At 34.2% G+C, this 12730-nt stretch overlaps 1 protein-coding gene across 2 annotated transcripts; it reads right to left on the bottom strand.

The window, feature by feature from the left end:
• Nucleotides 1-841: 841 nt before the first annotated feature.
• LOC133203736 (F-box only protein 25-like) lies at nucleotides 842-11264 on the bottom strand. 2 transcript variants are annotated; one of them, XM_061339516.1, is made up of 9 exons: nucleotides 11178-11264; nucleotides 10912-11085; nucleotides 9473-9554; nucleotides 6057-6149; nucleotides 5682-5775; nucleotides 5174-5343; nucleotides 3238-3494; nucleotides 2755-2830; nucleotides 842-2424 (listed from the first exon to the last, which is right to left on the bottom strand). In XM_061339516.1, exons 2-9 carry the CDS (start codon nucleotides 11076-11078, stop codon nucleotides 2335-2337), a joined length of 1029 nt encoding a protein of 342 aa, XP_061195500.1. In that variant the 5' UTR covers nucleotides 11079-11085; nucleotides 11178-11264; the 3' UTR covers nucleotides 842-2334. The 2 variants fall into 2 exon arrangements, with proteins under 2 accessions (XP_061195500.1, XP_061195499.1); XM_061339515.1 differs by lacking the exon at nucleotides 11178-11264 and having other exon boundaries at nucleotides 10912-11150.
• Between the last annotated feature and the right edge of the window lie 1466 nt (nucleotides 11265-12730).

Raw genomic sequence — 12730 nt, 5'->3', positions numbered from 1 at the left:
CTCAACACTCAGGGCCATTGTGCAGAGAGGGATCTTTTTTCTGGCCAGCACTAACTGCGACAAGGGACCCCAGTTTAACGGTCTCATCTGAAGGACCGGTCTCCACGTCCCGCAGTGGGATTCGAACCCGCGACCTAAGGATCGACTCCTTACTCCTTGATTCTAGAGCAAACGCTCTAATTACTGACCACTGGCATGAATGAATTAAATCAAATAAATTAATATGAGAATCTGTAAAATGATATGGAAATTATGAACGTTTGTTGCAATTTTTTACAATACATATATTTGATGAGTTATTTTATATTTGCGTCAGTATGATGAGGACATGTATTAATTGAAGTTGTTAAACAGAAATTGTGATTTTATAATTTAAATTCTTATACTCAGTGATTAATTATCAAATTTTGCTAATCTGGAGTTAAATTGAACTCACAATATTTTAAAAAAAAAAACAAAAAACTAACTTTTCTTAAAATATATGGTAAAAAGGGAAATGATGAATCACTTTTGGCGATGTACTGTAGATTGTGCGACATAAATCATATGCTATAAATCATATGCTGAAAGATATTGAAATAGACTTTATCTTTGGATCCCCATTTTTGCCAAATTTCCAGTAATTTACTTACATGTATTTCTATAAGGTTGAAAGACTTCAAGAATTGTACAGTAGTTTTACCTTTTTGTTTGATATATATATATATATATATATATATATATATATATATATATATATATATATATATATATATATATATATATATATATATATATATATGTATATATACTGTTCGAAAAGAAAAGAAAAAAGAACAGAATACAAAATATCTTTCACCCTCTATTGCACTGACCCCGCTAGTTATTGCGTAATACGAAGTTTTGAAAACACATGTAGGAGAAGACTGACCTAAATTAAATCAACTGAATTCGCAAGAAAATCCTAATATTTCATGTACATGCATTTGTGTAGTTTTTTCTAACACTTTTTAAAGGGTAAATTTTATTCGAGTCACGATAGAATTTTCAAATACGAATGAAATATATCGGTAACTTTTGTTCGTCACAGTCTTATAATTATAACTTTGATAAATTAACATCCTTTCAGTAGTTTTTGTGTCCGAGATAATTAGGCAATGACTTTTGTTTTTAGATAGAACCGAAATTAACTTTGCAAAATGGCATCGTATCTGCCTTCAACAACTCTCTTTTATGTAAACTTTAAGAGGACGTGATTTTTTTCCATTCCGAAAATATATCTTTTTCTAATATAGTATCATCAACAGATACTAGAAATTCCATTCATCAAAAGACACCGTAAAATTTCAATAAACTGTATAAGTATCGTTGTATAAAAATTTCACAAAACGTCTCAAATAAAACACGCAGTTCTGCAACAAGGAATAGCTTGTCGGAAATGGAGAAATTTGGGGATTGACGCTTTCCAAGCATGGAGTATCTCGTAATTAGGGAATACCAAATTGGGAACATCTCATATAATAAGTGTTTGTCACACATCCAACAGCGAAGAAACCACCGAGAGTGTGTTGGTTTAACAATAATTATTTTATTTCCTAAGATGGTAAGGTGTAATGTGAAACTATTATCCGTAAATATTTTTCCCCCAGATTTTTTTTTTACTTTTAATAAATTTTATTGAAATTTTACATTTACACAACGTAAAAAAGGACGTGTATACGAACTAACTTTTTGGATTTGTTTCATACTCAACAAACTTTATGTATGAATTGACTTTTGTGGTTTGCATACGAATTGACTCCTTATATACGAATCAGTTTTTGTACGAATTAACATTAAGTCGGTGTAGTTTAATGAATATTCATGAGGCGAGAAATATTAAAACGGGAAATATCAGGAATTAAACTTTGCGCCCATCAACAAAATGTCATTGAAATAACTTGAGAACCATGTACATTTTATTTTCGAACATCGAAACGACTCCACTTTCATTATTTTGTCTCTGCAAAAATCGCCGCTAGGGTCCCCGTGTTTTTACACTGTTGTTTATTCATAGCCCAGACCAGCAGCAATAGCCTGTGGCTATAAATAGCCACCGTCTAAAAATGACAAAAATGTGTTCACTATGTGAACTTAAAAATTCAATACAAATGCAAAAATTATTCTATCAAAAGTGTCTATATATTAATAACATCATTCAAGGCAAAGACCATAGAAGCAAAAATACAGCAAAATCAAAATGAATAAAAAATAAGTTACCATAGTCAGTGTTGCCATATTTAAAGTTTCAAGGAGATATGTATACACCTGTCACCTCCTCAGGTGTTAGTCTTTATGTAAGTATCACACATATAGCTATAGATTTAGCAGATCTAGAAAATCGGACGGAGTCAGGAGGGTGTTTGATGGAATTCCTTCCTTGTTTAAACAGTCATGGCCGACCACCTGGGAAGACAATACAAAAGTCACTGCTTAACAAATACATGTTAAGAGTACAGAAAAAATTTCTATACATGGAACAGCTACATTTCATTTTTAATCCAATTATTTATTTCATATTCATAAAATTTATCATCATAATTTATCATAATGATCAAAATACTTCCAGCCAGACATACATTTACAACATGGATGCCAAACCATCATTATTCTTTAAGTACAAGTATTCAATGTGTATACTTTATCTAGTAAGATTTTCTTTTTACCGTATTATAAATTATCATTTGTAAGATTTATAACATGATGTATTATCTCATTACAGACATGATATCTTACCCTCCAAAACACTCCTCTACAGTTGTCACACACCACAAGCTCATCTCCATAAATCCTCTTCAAAACTTTCAATTTCCTGTTCAATTCAAATCTAATTAATTATTTTTTTTCTTTTTTAGGTTTTCTCAAACTGTTTCCAGCAAATGCTGGCAGAGTACAGAACATTGATTCTTTACACTATCACAACTCTTTGAATGATAATTCATTGAAACAAGCTACAGTCTTTTCATAGGTAATATGTATGGTGTAAACTCCAAATAATTATAATATATAATGTACCTAGACACAAAAAATTTATGATCAAAAGTGTTTTTTTTTTAACACAGAGTAATATTTTATGCATATTTTATTTTTAACTTACAATAAGTCACATGACCACTTTAACTATGTCATATGACCACATTAACTAAAAGTCACATGAACACTTTAACAATAAGTCACATGACAACTTTAACATTGAGTCACATGACCACTTAAACTTACTTGCTGCAAAATTTGAAGACATCCAGCCAGTCCACACTGTAGTACTCAATATGGCTGATATAATCACTCATGGCCTTGTCATTGAAGTGGTAGAGACACATTGATTCCCAAACTGCATTATCCATAGCAATGACCTCCAGGGTCGAACAGGTCAAGGCCACATTAATAATGTCCCGGGGTCGATCCAGTTTCTTCATTATGCTGATGAGGCACTCCTTGGGTAAATCAAGGAGACAGAGGTTTCCATCATCTTCTCTCTGTAACAAATCAGGGTTAAGAATTTATAAAATAAATTAAAGCCTGTATTTAGTAATCATAAAAAGATGTTAAACTTAAACTGTGTTGTTAAATTGCAATGACACAACAAGAGGCCCATGGGTCACAACGCTCTCACCTGAGTAACTGGCCTTGCTGTTTTTCACCTGATTTCCCCCCTTTAGTACTCATTGTGGTCCCGCCCTATCCCCAGGGGTCACGATTTGAAAAATTTAAAATCTACACTACCCCAGAATGCTTCCACATAAGTTTCAGTTTTTTCTGGCCCAGTGGTTCTTAAGAAGATTTTTATAGATTTTTACTACATATTTCAATGTAAAACTTGGATTCCCTATTGTGGCCCCGCCCTACCCCCGGGGGTCATGATTTGAACAATTTAGAATCTAAATTACCCCAGGATGCTTCCACATAAGTTTCAGCCTTTCTGGCCCAATTGTTCTTAAGAAGAAGATTTTTAAGGTTTTTTTCTGCATATTTCAATGTAAAACTTGGATTCCCTATTGTGGCCCCTCCCTACCCCTGAGGGTCATGATTTGAACAATTTAGAATCTACACTACACCAGGATGCTTCCACATAAGTTTCAGCTTTTCTGGCCCAGTGGTTCTTGAGAAGGAAATTTTTTATGACCCGATCCAATTTTTGTCTTTTCTTGATTATCTCCCCTTTGAAGGGGGCTTGGCCCTTCATTTTAACAATTTAAACTCCCCTTTACCCAAGGATGCTTTGTACCAAGTTTGGTTAAAATTGGCCCAGTGGTTCTTGAGAAGTTGAAAATGTGAAAACGTAACAGAGGACGGACAGATGGACAGATGATGGACAACTGGTGGTCAGAAAAGCTCACCTGAGCTTTCAGCTCAGGTGAGCTAAAAAGCAAAAGAGATTTACCTGTGTACATTAGAACCTTGCTATTCTGACCAGAAAATTGTTGTGACAATCTTACCTGTGTATAATGGAACCTTGATATCCTGACCAAACAGTTGTTGTTGACTATTTTACATGTGTATACTGGAACCTTGATATTCTGACCAGACAGTTGTTGTTGACAATTTTACCTCTATATAATGGAACCTTGATATTCTGACCAGACAGTTGTTGTGACAACCTTACCTGTGTATACTGGAACCTTGATATCCTGACCAGACAGTTGTTGTTGACAATCTTACCTGTGTATACTGGAACCTTGATATCCTGACCAGACATATGTTGTGACAATCTTACCCTTGAATACTGGAACCTTGATATCCTGACCAGACAGATGTTATGACAATCTTGCCTGTGTATACTGGAACCTTGATATCCTGACCAGACAGTTGTTGTGACAATCTTACCCTTGAATACTGGAACCTTGATATCCTGACCAGACAGTTGTTGTGACAATCTTACCTGTGTATACTGGAACCTTGATATCCTGACCAGACAGTTGTTGTGACAATCTTACCTGTGTATACTGGAACCTTGATATCCTGACCAGACAGATGTTATGACAATCTTACCTGTCTATACTGGAACCTTGATATCCTGACCAGACAGTTGTTGTTGACAATCTTACCTGTGTATACTTGAACCTTGATATCCTGACCAGACAGATGTTATAACAACCTTAGCTGTGTATACTGGAACCTTGATATCCTGACCAGACAGTTGTTGTGACAATCTTACCTGTGTATACTGGAACCTTGATATCCTGACCAGACAGTTGCTGATGAGATCATGATGTTTCCTCCTCAAAGCTTTACTTCCTATCATCGCATGTTCATTATCATTCATACAGTCCAACACTTCCTTAAGGGTGTGTTTCAGTGGCGGTATAAACAGTTCCATTGATATGGCTAGAAATATATGAAATAATAATTATTTCTGTTGTCATTTTTAGAGTTTTCAAGAACAACTACAAAACAATATTAAGAAATGCAGGTATGTATGATGAACAGATATCGGTTGTGTTGTGGTGCTTGCCCTGAAAAACTGAATTAATGGAGAAAAGTTTTTAATCATACTTGTTTTTTTTTCCATTTACATAATAATTACATCAATGAAGAATAGAATGGGCTGATTACTTGTCCCCTGCATCTGATGGTGCTGTAAAGTGTTTATGTAAACTGTTTTAAGCATGTTTTTATTTTACATAAATTTGTACAAGTAAAATAACTGCATGAGAATTCCGTACCAGTGTTTGTCATTTGCTCCAGAATACCAAATACGTGTTTCTGTACAGTCCCACTGATTCTGTGGAGTTTATGCTTCACAAGTAGTCTGTAAAACTGATTTTAAAAGTTAGGTCATTATTACGTATATATAGCAATCAAAGACATGCTTAAATTTTTGAAATTAAAAAAATTATTCTTGTCTACTTTTAAATTAAATTGTCAAAGTGGTAATCAAAGGACTGAGGTCAACCTCAGAATTTACAAGCAGACAGTCTGGTGTTACGCGTACTTTTTATTCTTTCTCAAACATGACTTAGTTAATCGAAAGCATTTTTTTCTATGTATAGAAAAAGTACTTGCATCTTTATGCATAAATATTGTTTCAATGGAAATACCTCACAACAGTAGGCAAATTCTCTGAACTGTAGAGCATATTCTTCAAAGTTTAGTTTCTGCAGAACACTGCTTATGCTCTCATTAGTTTTTCTCTGTAAATTGAAACAAATTGGCATTACTTAAGGAGGTTCGATCCTGAGCTTTTGAGCAGATTTTGGTCTGGAACTTTATTTCTAAAATTCTGCATCATTTTTAAGTTCTACCATTAAATCTGGATTCTACAATGCAAATCAAACTTTATCCAATGAAAAAACCACGATTAAATTCCATTCAAGTAGGATTAAGCCAGGAACTATATTTTGTGGAGGAAGGTTTTTAGAAGAAAATGATCAATTCTTCCCTTTTGAAATATATACAGTGCTGTTAAGTTCAGATTCCTATTTTTCCATGGTGGTTGCAAACAGAGCTGTTTTTTTGCAGTGAAATGTTTTATGCAGGTTCTGAAATATCCATTAAATTATTTCATATGAATTCTTTCAATATATTGTGACAAATATAGTAAATATATTCTGAAAGTCCAGGAAAAAATTGAGCCAATTTTAATATAAAATTAACACTTTTTTAATAATATCTAAAAATTTAGATCATAGACCCCCATTTTTGTTTTTCTTTTCTGAATATATAAGATAACTTTGATCGATCTGCTTAATTTCAGCAAAAGTTTAAGACTTTAAAATAATTTTCTTGCTTGTTAAATTTTTAATGCCAGAAAAATTACATTTTGTAAGTGCAGAAAGGTCAAATAATTGATTGTGCGAAGCAATTTGAAACTTTCTCTTAGTCACAATTTTAATGTGTCTTTTTTTAAATAGACCAATAGTTTATTTCGTCCCATGGATAAAAACTTTGGAGGGAAAACATCGAAGATGTGATTTTTGATTAAGACACAAATTTCAGTGCAAAAAGGTCATATTAAATGTACTGTAGCGCCAAAAGAAGCATATTGACCCCCATTTTTTGTTTTGATTTTTAATTAAGCTATGTGTGTAGAAACTAAAAATATACTTGACAAAAAAAGTTTAAGACTTTAAATATCAGGATCCAACCTCGTTAATATCACAGCACTCTAATACAAAGCAAAACCTTTATTTAAGCAATAGATTGATTGATTATTGTTGTTTTACAACTGAGTCAGCAATATTTCAGCCATATTTTGGCAGAGATTATGGTGGTGTATTGTATTCTTTCATTGTTTTGTTTTTTTATTTTCTGTTTTTTTTTTGGTCATTTGTTATTGTTTTGTTTGTTTTGCTTTCAGAACCCATTTTTTTTTCTTGTGATGACAAGGTAAATTAGCATAAGAGAAATTTATGTTGGGAAGGAATTGACACACAAGTTTTACACCAAAAAAGAAATCCCTGATAAACATACATACATTAGAAAGAACATGTTAAGAGAATATACATTTGTTTTGTAAAGCCACTCCACAAGTCAATCTTTTCTCATTGAGTTTCAAAGGAGAAAACTCAGCAACGATTTCAAGACATTCAAAAGCCAAAAATAAGGACTATTTATCTGGACTCTTGTTTCAAGTTATTTTTCGGTATTATCCCAAAAGTTTTTTTTGGGCTATCTGTTAGCATTGAAAAATAAATGTTAAAAGTTTCACATATTTGGATTAAAAGCAAGACTTATGTAACAAAGATGTTTAACTATGGGAGATAGTCAAATAAGTTTAAGCTTGTCAGAAAATATTGCTTTTTAGTAAAACATTTGTTTAGGGTTAAGAGAATGCAGATAAACATTCTGGTCTATTATCTTCCCCTTGTTTAAATTGATGCCATGACCAGGATTCTGGGCAAAGATTCTTTTATAAAGAGGAAGGGAATGTACCAGTCAGAAGATTCACTCACAGCTGCCCTGTCTGGATCAGAAAATGCAGTTATTAGAACATTGGTACAGAAAGTTTGAATTTTTATCCCATTCAAGACCATCACAGCATTTGAAAGTCATGGTCCAACTCAAGTCAACATCAAGGAAATATTTAAACAAGCTTTGGATTTAACAAATTTTTAAGAACCTTAGAGATTATATTCATTAAAGGAAGCATTTGAAAGTCATGGTCCAGCTCAAGTCAACATCATGTTATATATGATTACTTGTAATAGCAATGTATAATAAATGAACGTTCCAGTCTGACTTTGATGAAAGAGAAAGGACAGACCTTAAAGTAGTGATTATAAATTATACAAGAGGCCCATGGGCCACATTGCTCACCTGAGTAGCTTTGGCCATGCTGTTCTTTACCAGATTTCCCCCCTTTTAATATACCTATTGTGGCCCCGCCCTACCCCCGGGGGTCATGATTTGAACAATTTAGAATCTACACTACCTCAGGATGCTTCCAAATAAGTTTCAGCTTTATTGGTCCAGTGGTTCTTGAAAAGAAGATTTTTTAAGATTTTTTCTGCATATTTCAATGTAAAACTTGGATTCCCTATTGTGGCCCCGCCCTACCCCCGGGGGTCATGATTTGAACAATGGATGCTTCCACTTAAGTTTCAGCTTTTCTGGCCCAGTGGTTCTTAAGAAGAAGATTTTAAAAGATTTTTCCTATATATTTCAATGTAAAACTTGGATTCCCTATTGTGACTCCGCCCTACCCCCAGGGGTCATGATTTGAACAATCTAGAATCTATACTACCCCAGGATGCTTCCATATAAATTTCAGCTTTTCTGGCCCAGTGGTTCTTGAGAAGAAGATTTTTAAAGATTTTTCTTATATATTTCAATGTAAAACTTGGATTCCCTATTGTGTCCCGCCCTACCCTCGGGGGTCATGATTTGAACAATGGATGCTTCCACTTAAGTTTCAGCTTTTCTGGCCCCGTGGTTCTTGAGAAGAAGATTTTTAAAGATTTTTCTTGTATATTTCAATGTAAAAATTGGATTCCCTATTGTGGCCCCGCCCTACCCCCGGGGGTCATGATTTTAACAATTTACAATCTACACTATCCCAGGATGCTTCCACATAAGTTTTAGCTTTTCTGGCATAGTGGTTCTTGAGAAGAAGATTTTTTAATGACCCCACCCTATTTTTGTCTTTTCTTGATTATCTCCCCTTGTAAGGGGACTTCGCCCTTTATTTTAACAATTTATACTTCCCTTCACCCAAGGATACTTTGTACCAAGTTTGGTTAAAATTGGCCTAGTGGTTCTTGAGAAGAAGTCGAAAATGTGAAAAGTTTACAGACGGACGGACAGACGGCCGGCCGACAGACACCGGGTGATCAGAAAAGCTCACTTGAGCTTTCAGCTCAGGTGAGCTAAAAATACATATTCAGGATGCAAAAAATTACATATTAAAATTAGGTTCATAAATTCTATTTCTTATTTTCAAGTGTTTCACTTAAACATGTTTAACATGACAATTTTGGAAGATCTCATGCTCTTGGAAATTTGCAGTAATATATACCTGTCGCCCAATGCCTTGAATATTTCTCAGAATAGGCAGAGGTTGATGCCATGTCCTGTTGTCAATATTTACATACACTGCTCTGGAAAAAAGTTCACTTATAATATAACATTTCAAATATGAAGTTTTACATCTTTCAAACTTCAAAGCCACAATAATTATATTCATCTTTAAATTCATGATTTAGAAAACTTACTGTACAAATTTATCTATTAAAAAAAAACCATTGGACACAATGCTTATCTGAGTCACCTTGTCTGTGCTGCTCTTGAAAAAGATTTTTAAAAGATATTTTTTCCTTCTTTATTCCCATAGTGTGCCCCCAACGGGTTATGTTGTAACCAAAATTATATCAGCACTATGCATGCTATGACTCAAGATGCTTCAATATCAATATGACTAACTTAGCCTCGCTGTTTCCCCTGGAGGTGGTCTTTTTGTTAAGTTTTTTCCCTGTTTAGGTCCATCCCTAACCCCATGGTCATTAATTGAATGGCCCCTATTATAGACAATCGAGAGCCTTGTCATCTTTCTGTCCCACTGGCTGTCTGTCTGTTAGTCTGTTTGTCAGCAAAAACTTTAACCTTGTTCATATAACTTTTCATTAGTTGAAGATACAGCTTTCATACATGTATTTTACATGTGTATTCGCTGTGCCAAGACCTTTCTTTGGGTACCAACATATTTGATCCCTTTATCTTGACCTTGGAGTTTGACCCATTTTTGCAAAATTTTACCAAAATTTAACCTTGGCCACTTGGCCAAAATTTTGAATGGTTGGTGCTAGGGCTTTTATATCGCATAAGGGTATTCCTTGTGACAATACCTTCCCTTTAGTACTAACAATTTTTTACTTTTGACTTGACCTTGGAGTTTGACCTACTTTTAAAAAACTTTCAGAATGACCATAACTTTTATATGGTTCGTGGTTTTATATAATGAATTTCTTGTAACAAGAGCTTCCCTTTGGTTAGTTGAGTACCAGCTTTAATTTTTACCCTTTCACCATGGAGATTGAAACCATAACTTTTGAAAGGTTGATGCTAGGGCTTTCATATTTCAAATGTCTAATACTTATGACAAGATCTTCCATGGGCAATTCTGATCCTTTGAACTTGACCTTATAAGTTTGACCTACTTTTGAAAAACTTTAACCTTGGCATTGGCTAGGGCTTTCATATTTCACAGATGTATAATTCCTTGTGACAAGCCCTTCCCTTGGGTACCAACAAATTTGACCTTTGACCTTGGAGTTTGACCTGTGTTCTTGAAAATATTATTTTTATGGATTTTCTTTATCTAGTACCTATATTCACGTGTAAAAATTCAATCCCCTATTGTGAATGTTATACGTGGGATGCTATATTTTAGCATTAAACAATAAACTTCATATTTAAAGATTTATTTTGGACAAAATAAGCATTTTTATTAATCATTACCTTTGATTGATGTGTTGTTGAAGCCGATTTGGTTCGTCCCTAGAGTCCCTGGAATTCCCCGCTAAGACGTGCACTGCATTGTCAGTGTCTGGGTCATATCCCACGGATGCAATCACCCAACGTCCATTTGTCTTCACGTAAACATTGCCGCGAGAACTTGTTTCCATATTGAACCTTCAAATGAAATGCACAGAAACAGTGTTAAACACAGTCTATCCTGCTTAACACTCCAAGGAAACGCAAAGACTGACTTCACATAACCTTACCAATTGTTAGCTCATGCTTCTCAACTTCTGCAAAATATACAATACCAAATATGGACATGTCGAGTTAAAATGTTGTTCATTGATATTTTTAGCAACAGGGTAATGTTTATATTGATAGATTTCGAATAAATTGAAGTCCGATCCCGATAGTTAAAAACATCATGGCAATTTAAAGCATATAACACAGTTAGGCGCCGGTACCGCGGTGGGGGTGGGGGTGGGAGGCTAGACGGTTTAAGGACTTAAACCCCTTCCATTTTTTCTTTTGGCAAAGAGGCATTGAAAATTTGGGCTTAGCCCCCCAAACGTTTACCCCCCCCCCCCCCATTTCAATTTGCTTCAGACGTCTATGTAACGTAAGCAAACAAGTCAAAACCGATGCAAAACATCAAAACGGTCACAAAATTCTTAAGCATTTGATTTTTTACAAATAGAGTCCAAAGAAAACTTAAAATAGAAAAAAAAATAATTTGAAATATTTTTATTTCAGAGAAAGGATATATTTTTTTTATTATTATTATTTATTTTTTTAAACTGTAGGACGTGTACACACAGTTGTCATATCAAATATTAAATACACAGATTCCAAAATATACAGTTTAATTTTAAAAGCATTTGTTAGTCAAATAAATGAACTCATGCATAGGAAAATCAGAAATAATCATGAATCTCGAGCTGGATGCGTGAGATTATCCTTGATCCAAACACTACAATATAGGTGACGTGTTTAAAAAAAAAATTGCCGTTCGCAGCTGTAGTATATTAAAAAAAAATTACTAGTCCTACATGTACATACCATTTTTTGAATTATACCTTACATATTTGAATATCCGGAAAAAATAACGAATTGATGTTCATATCTTGCACACTCCCCAGGCCCATAGAACGCAGGGAGGAGGGGCCCTACCCCCACTTTTTTTCTGAGTATAGTATTTTGCTACAGTAAATTTTCCTTTAATGCTGCCCCCCCCCCCCCAACCACACACACACACACGTTTTGGTGTTGTAAGGTCAAGCACTGGCAAATTCCAGGATTTGGACAGTAATTTTTTTAAATTTGTTTTTGTCAGATACTTTTGGGAAGTTGCCCCCCCCCCTCCCCCACTTTGACTGCTCCCATGATGAGAGTATTTTTTGTAACCCCTCTCCCTTTTTTTTTAAAATAAAATAATAAATTAATAAATGCAAGTAGGGGTCAGAAATATGCCACCATATGATTTAGATGAAAAAAAAAAGATTAAAACAAAATAACAAAATAAGGACTTACTATAGAGTTTTTAAATTAAAAATATATCTATATAAATTTAAATTTCTTTCATTAATCTTAGTTTTAAAGAATCATACTGGAAATCATATCATAAAGAATAATAAAAAAAATATACGCCTTATTTCCACATATGCATTTTCTAACAAAAATATAAATAGATCAGCCGCTCCTGCGGCATCGTCCCAAGCCACGGTCCGGAGTCCGCTAAACTAGTAGCTCTCTGATCGGAAGAGAATCGTACATTTTGGCCGTGGTTTGCGACGATGCTCCTGCAGTCGATATAAAT

The sequence above is a fragment of the Saccostrea echinata genome, unplaced genomic scaffold, assembly GCF_033153115.1.
Source record: "Saccostrea echinata isolate AGI-Se365-2 ecotype Australia unplaced genomic scaffold, CSIRO_AGI_Sech_v1 ptg000051l, whole genome shotgun sequence".
Classification (NCBI taxonomy): domain Eukaryota; kingdom Metazoa; phylum Mollusca; class Bivalvia; order Ostreida; family Ostreidae; genus Saccostrea; species Saccostrea echinata.
This window is presented reverse-complemented; position numbering and strand designations above follow the sequence as displayed.

Bases quoted from the DNA above. Each gene is read 5' to 3' on its own strand.
- LOC133203736 (XM_061339516.1), bottom strand. From the start codon at position 11,078: ATGGAAACAAGTTCTCGCGGCAATGTTTACGTGAAGACAAATGGACGT. The intron at 2,831-3,237 runs GTAAGTTTAAGT...TGAATTGAACAG, and splicing joins GTCTTCAAATTTTGCAGCAA to GAAATTGAAAGTTTTGAAGA. The intron at 2,425-2,754 runs GTAAGATATCAT...TTGTCTTCCCAG, and splicing joins GTAGAGGAGTGTTTTGGAGG to GTGGTCGGCCATGACTGTTT.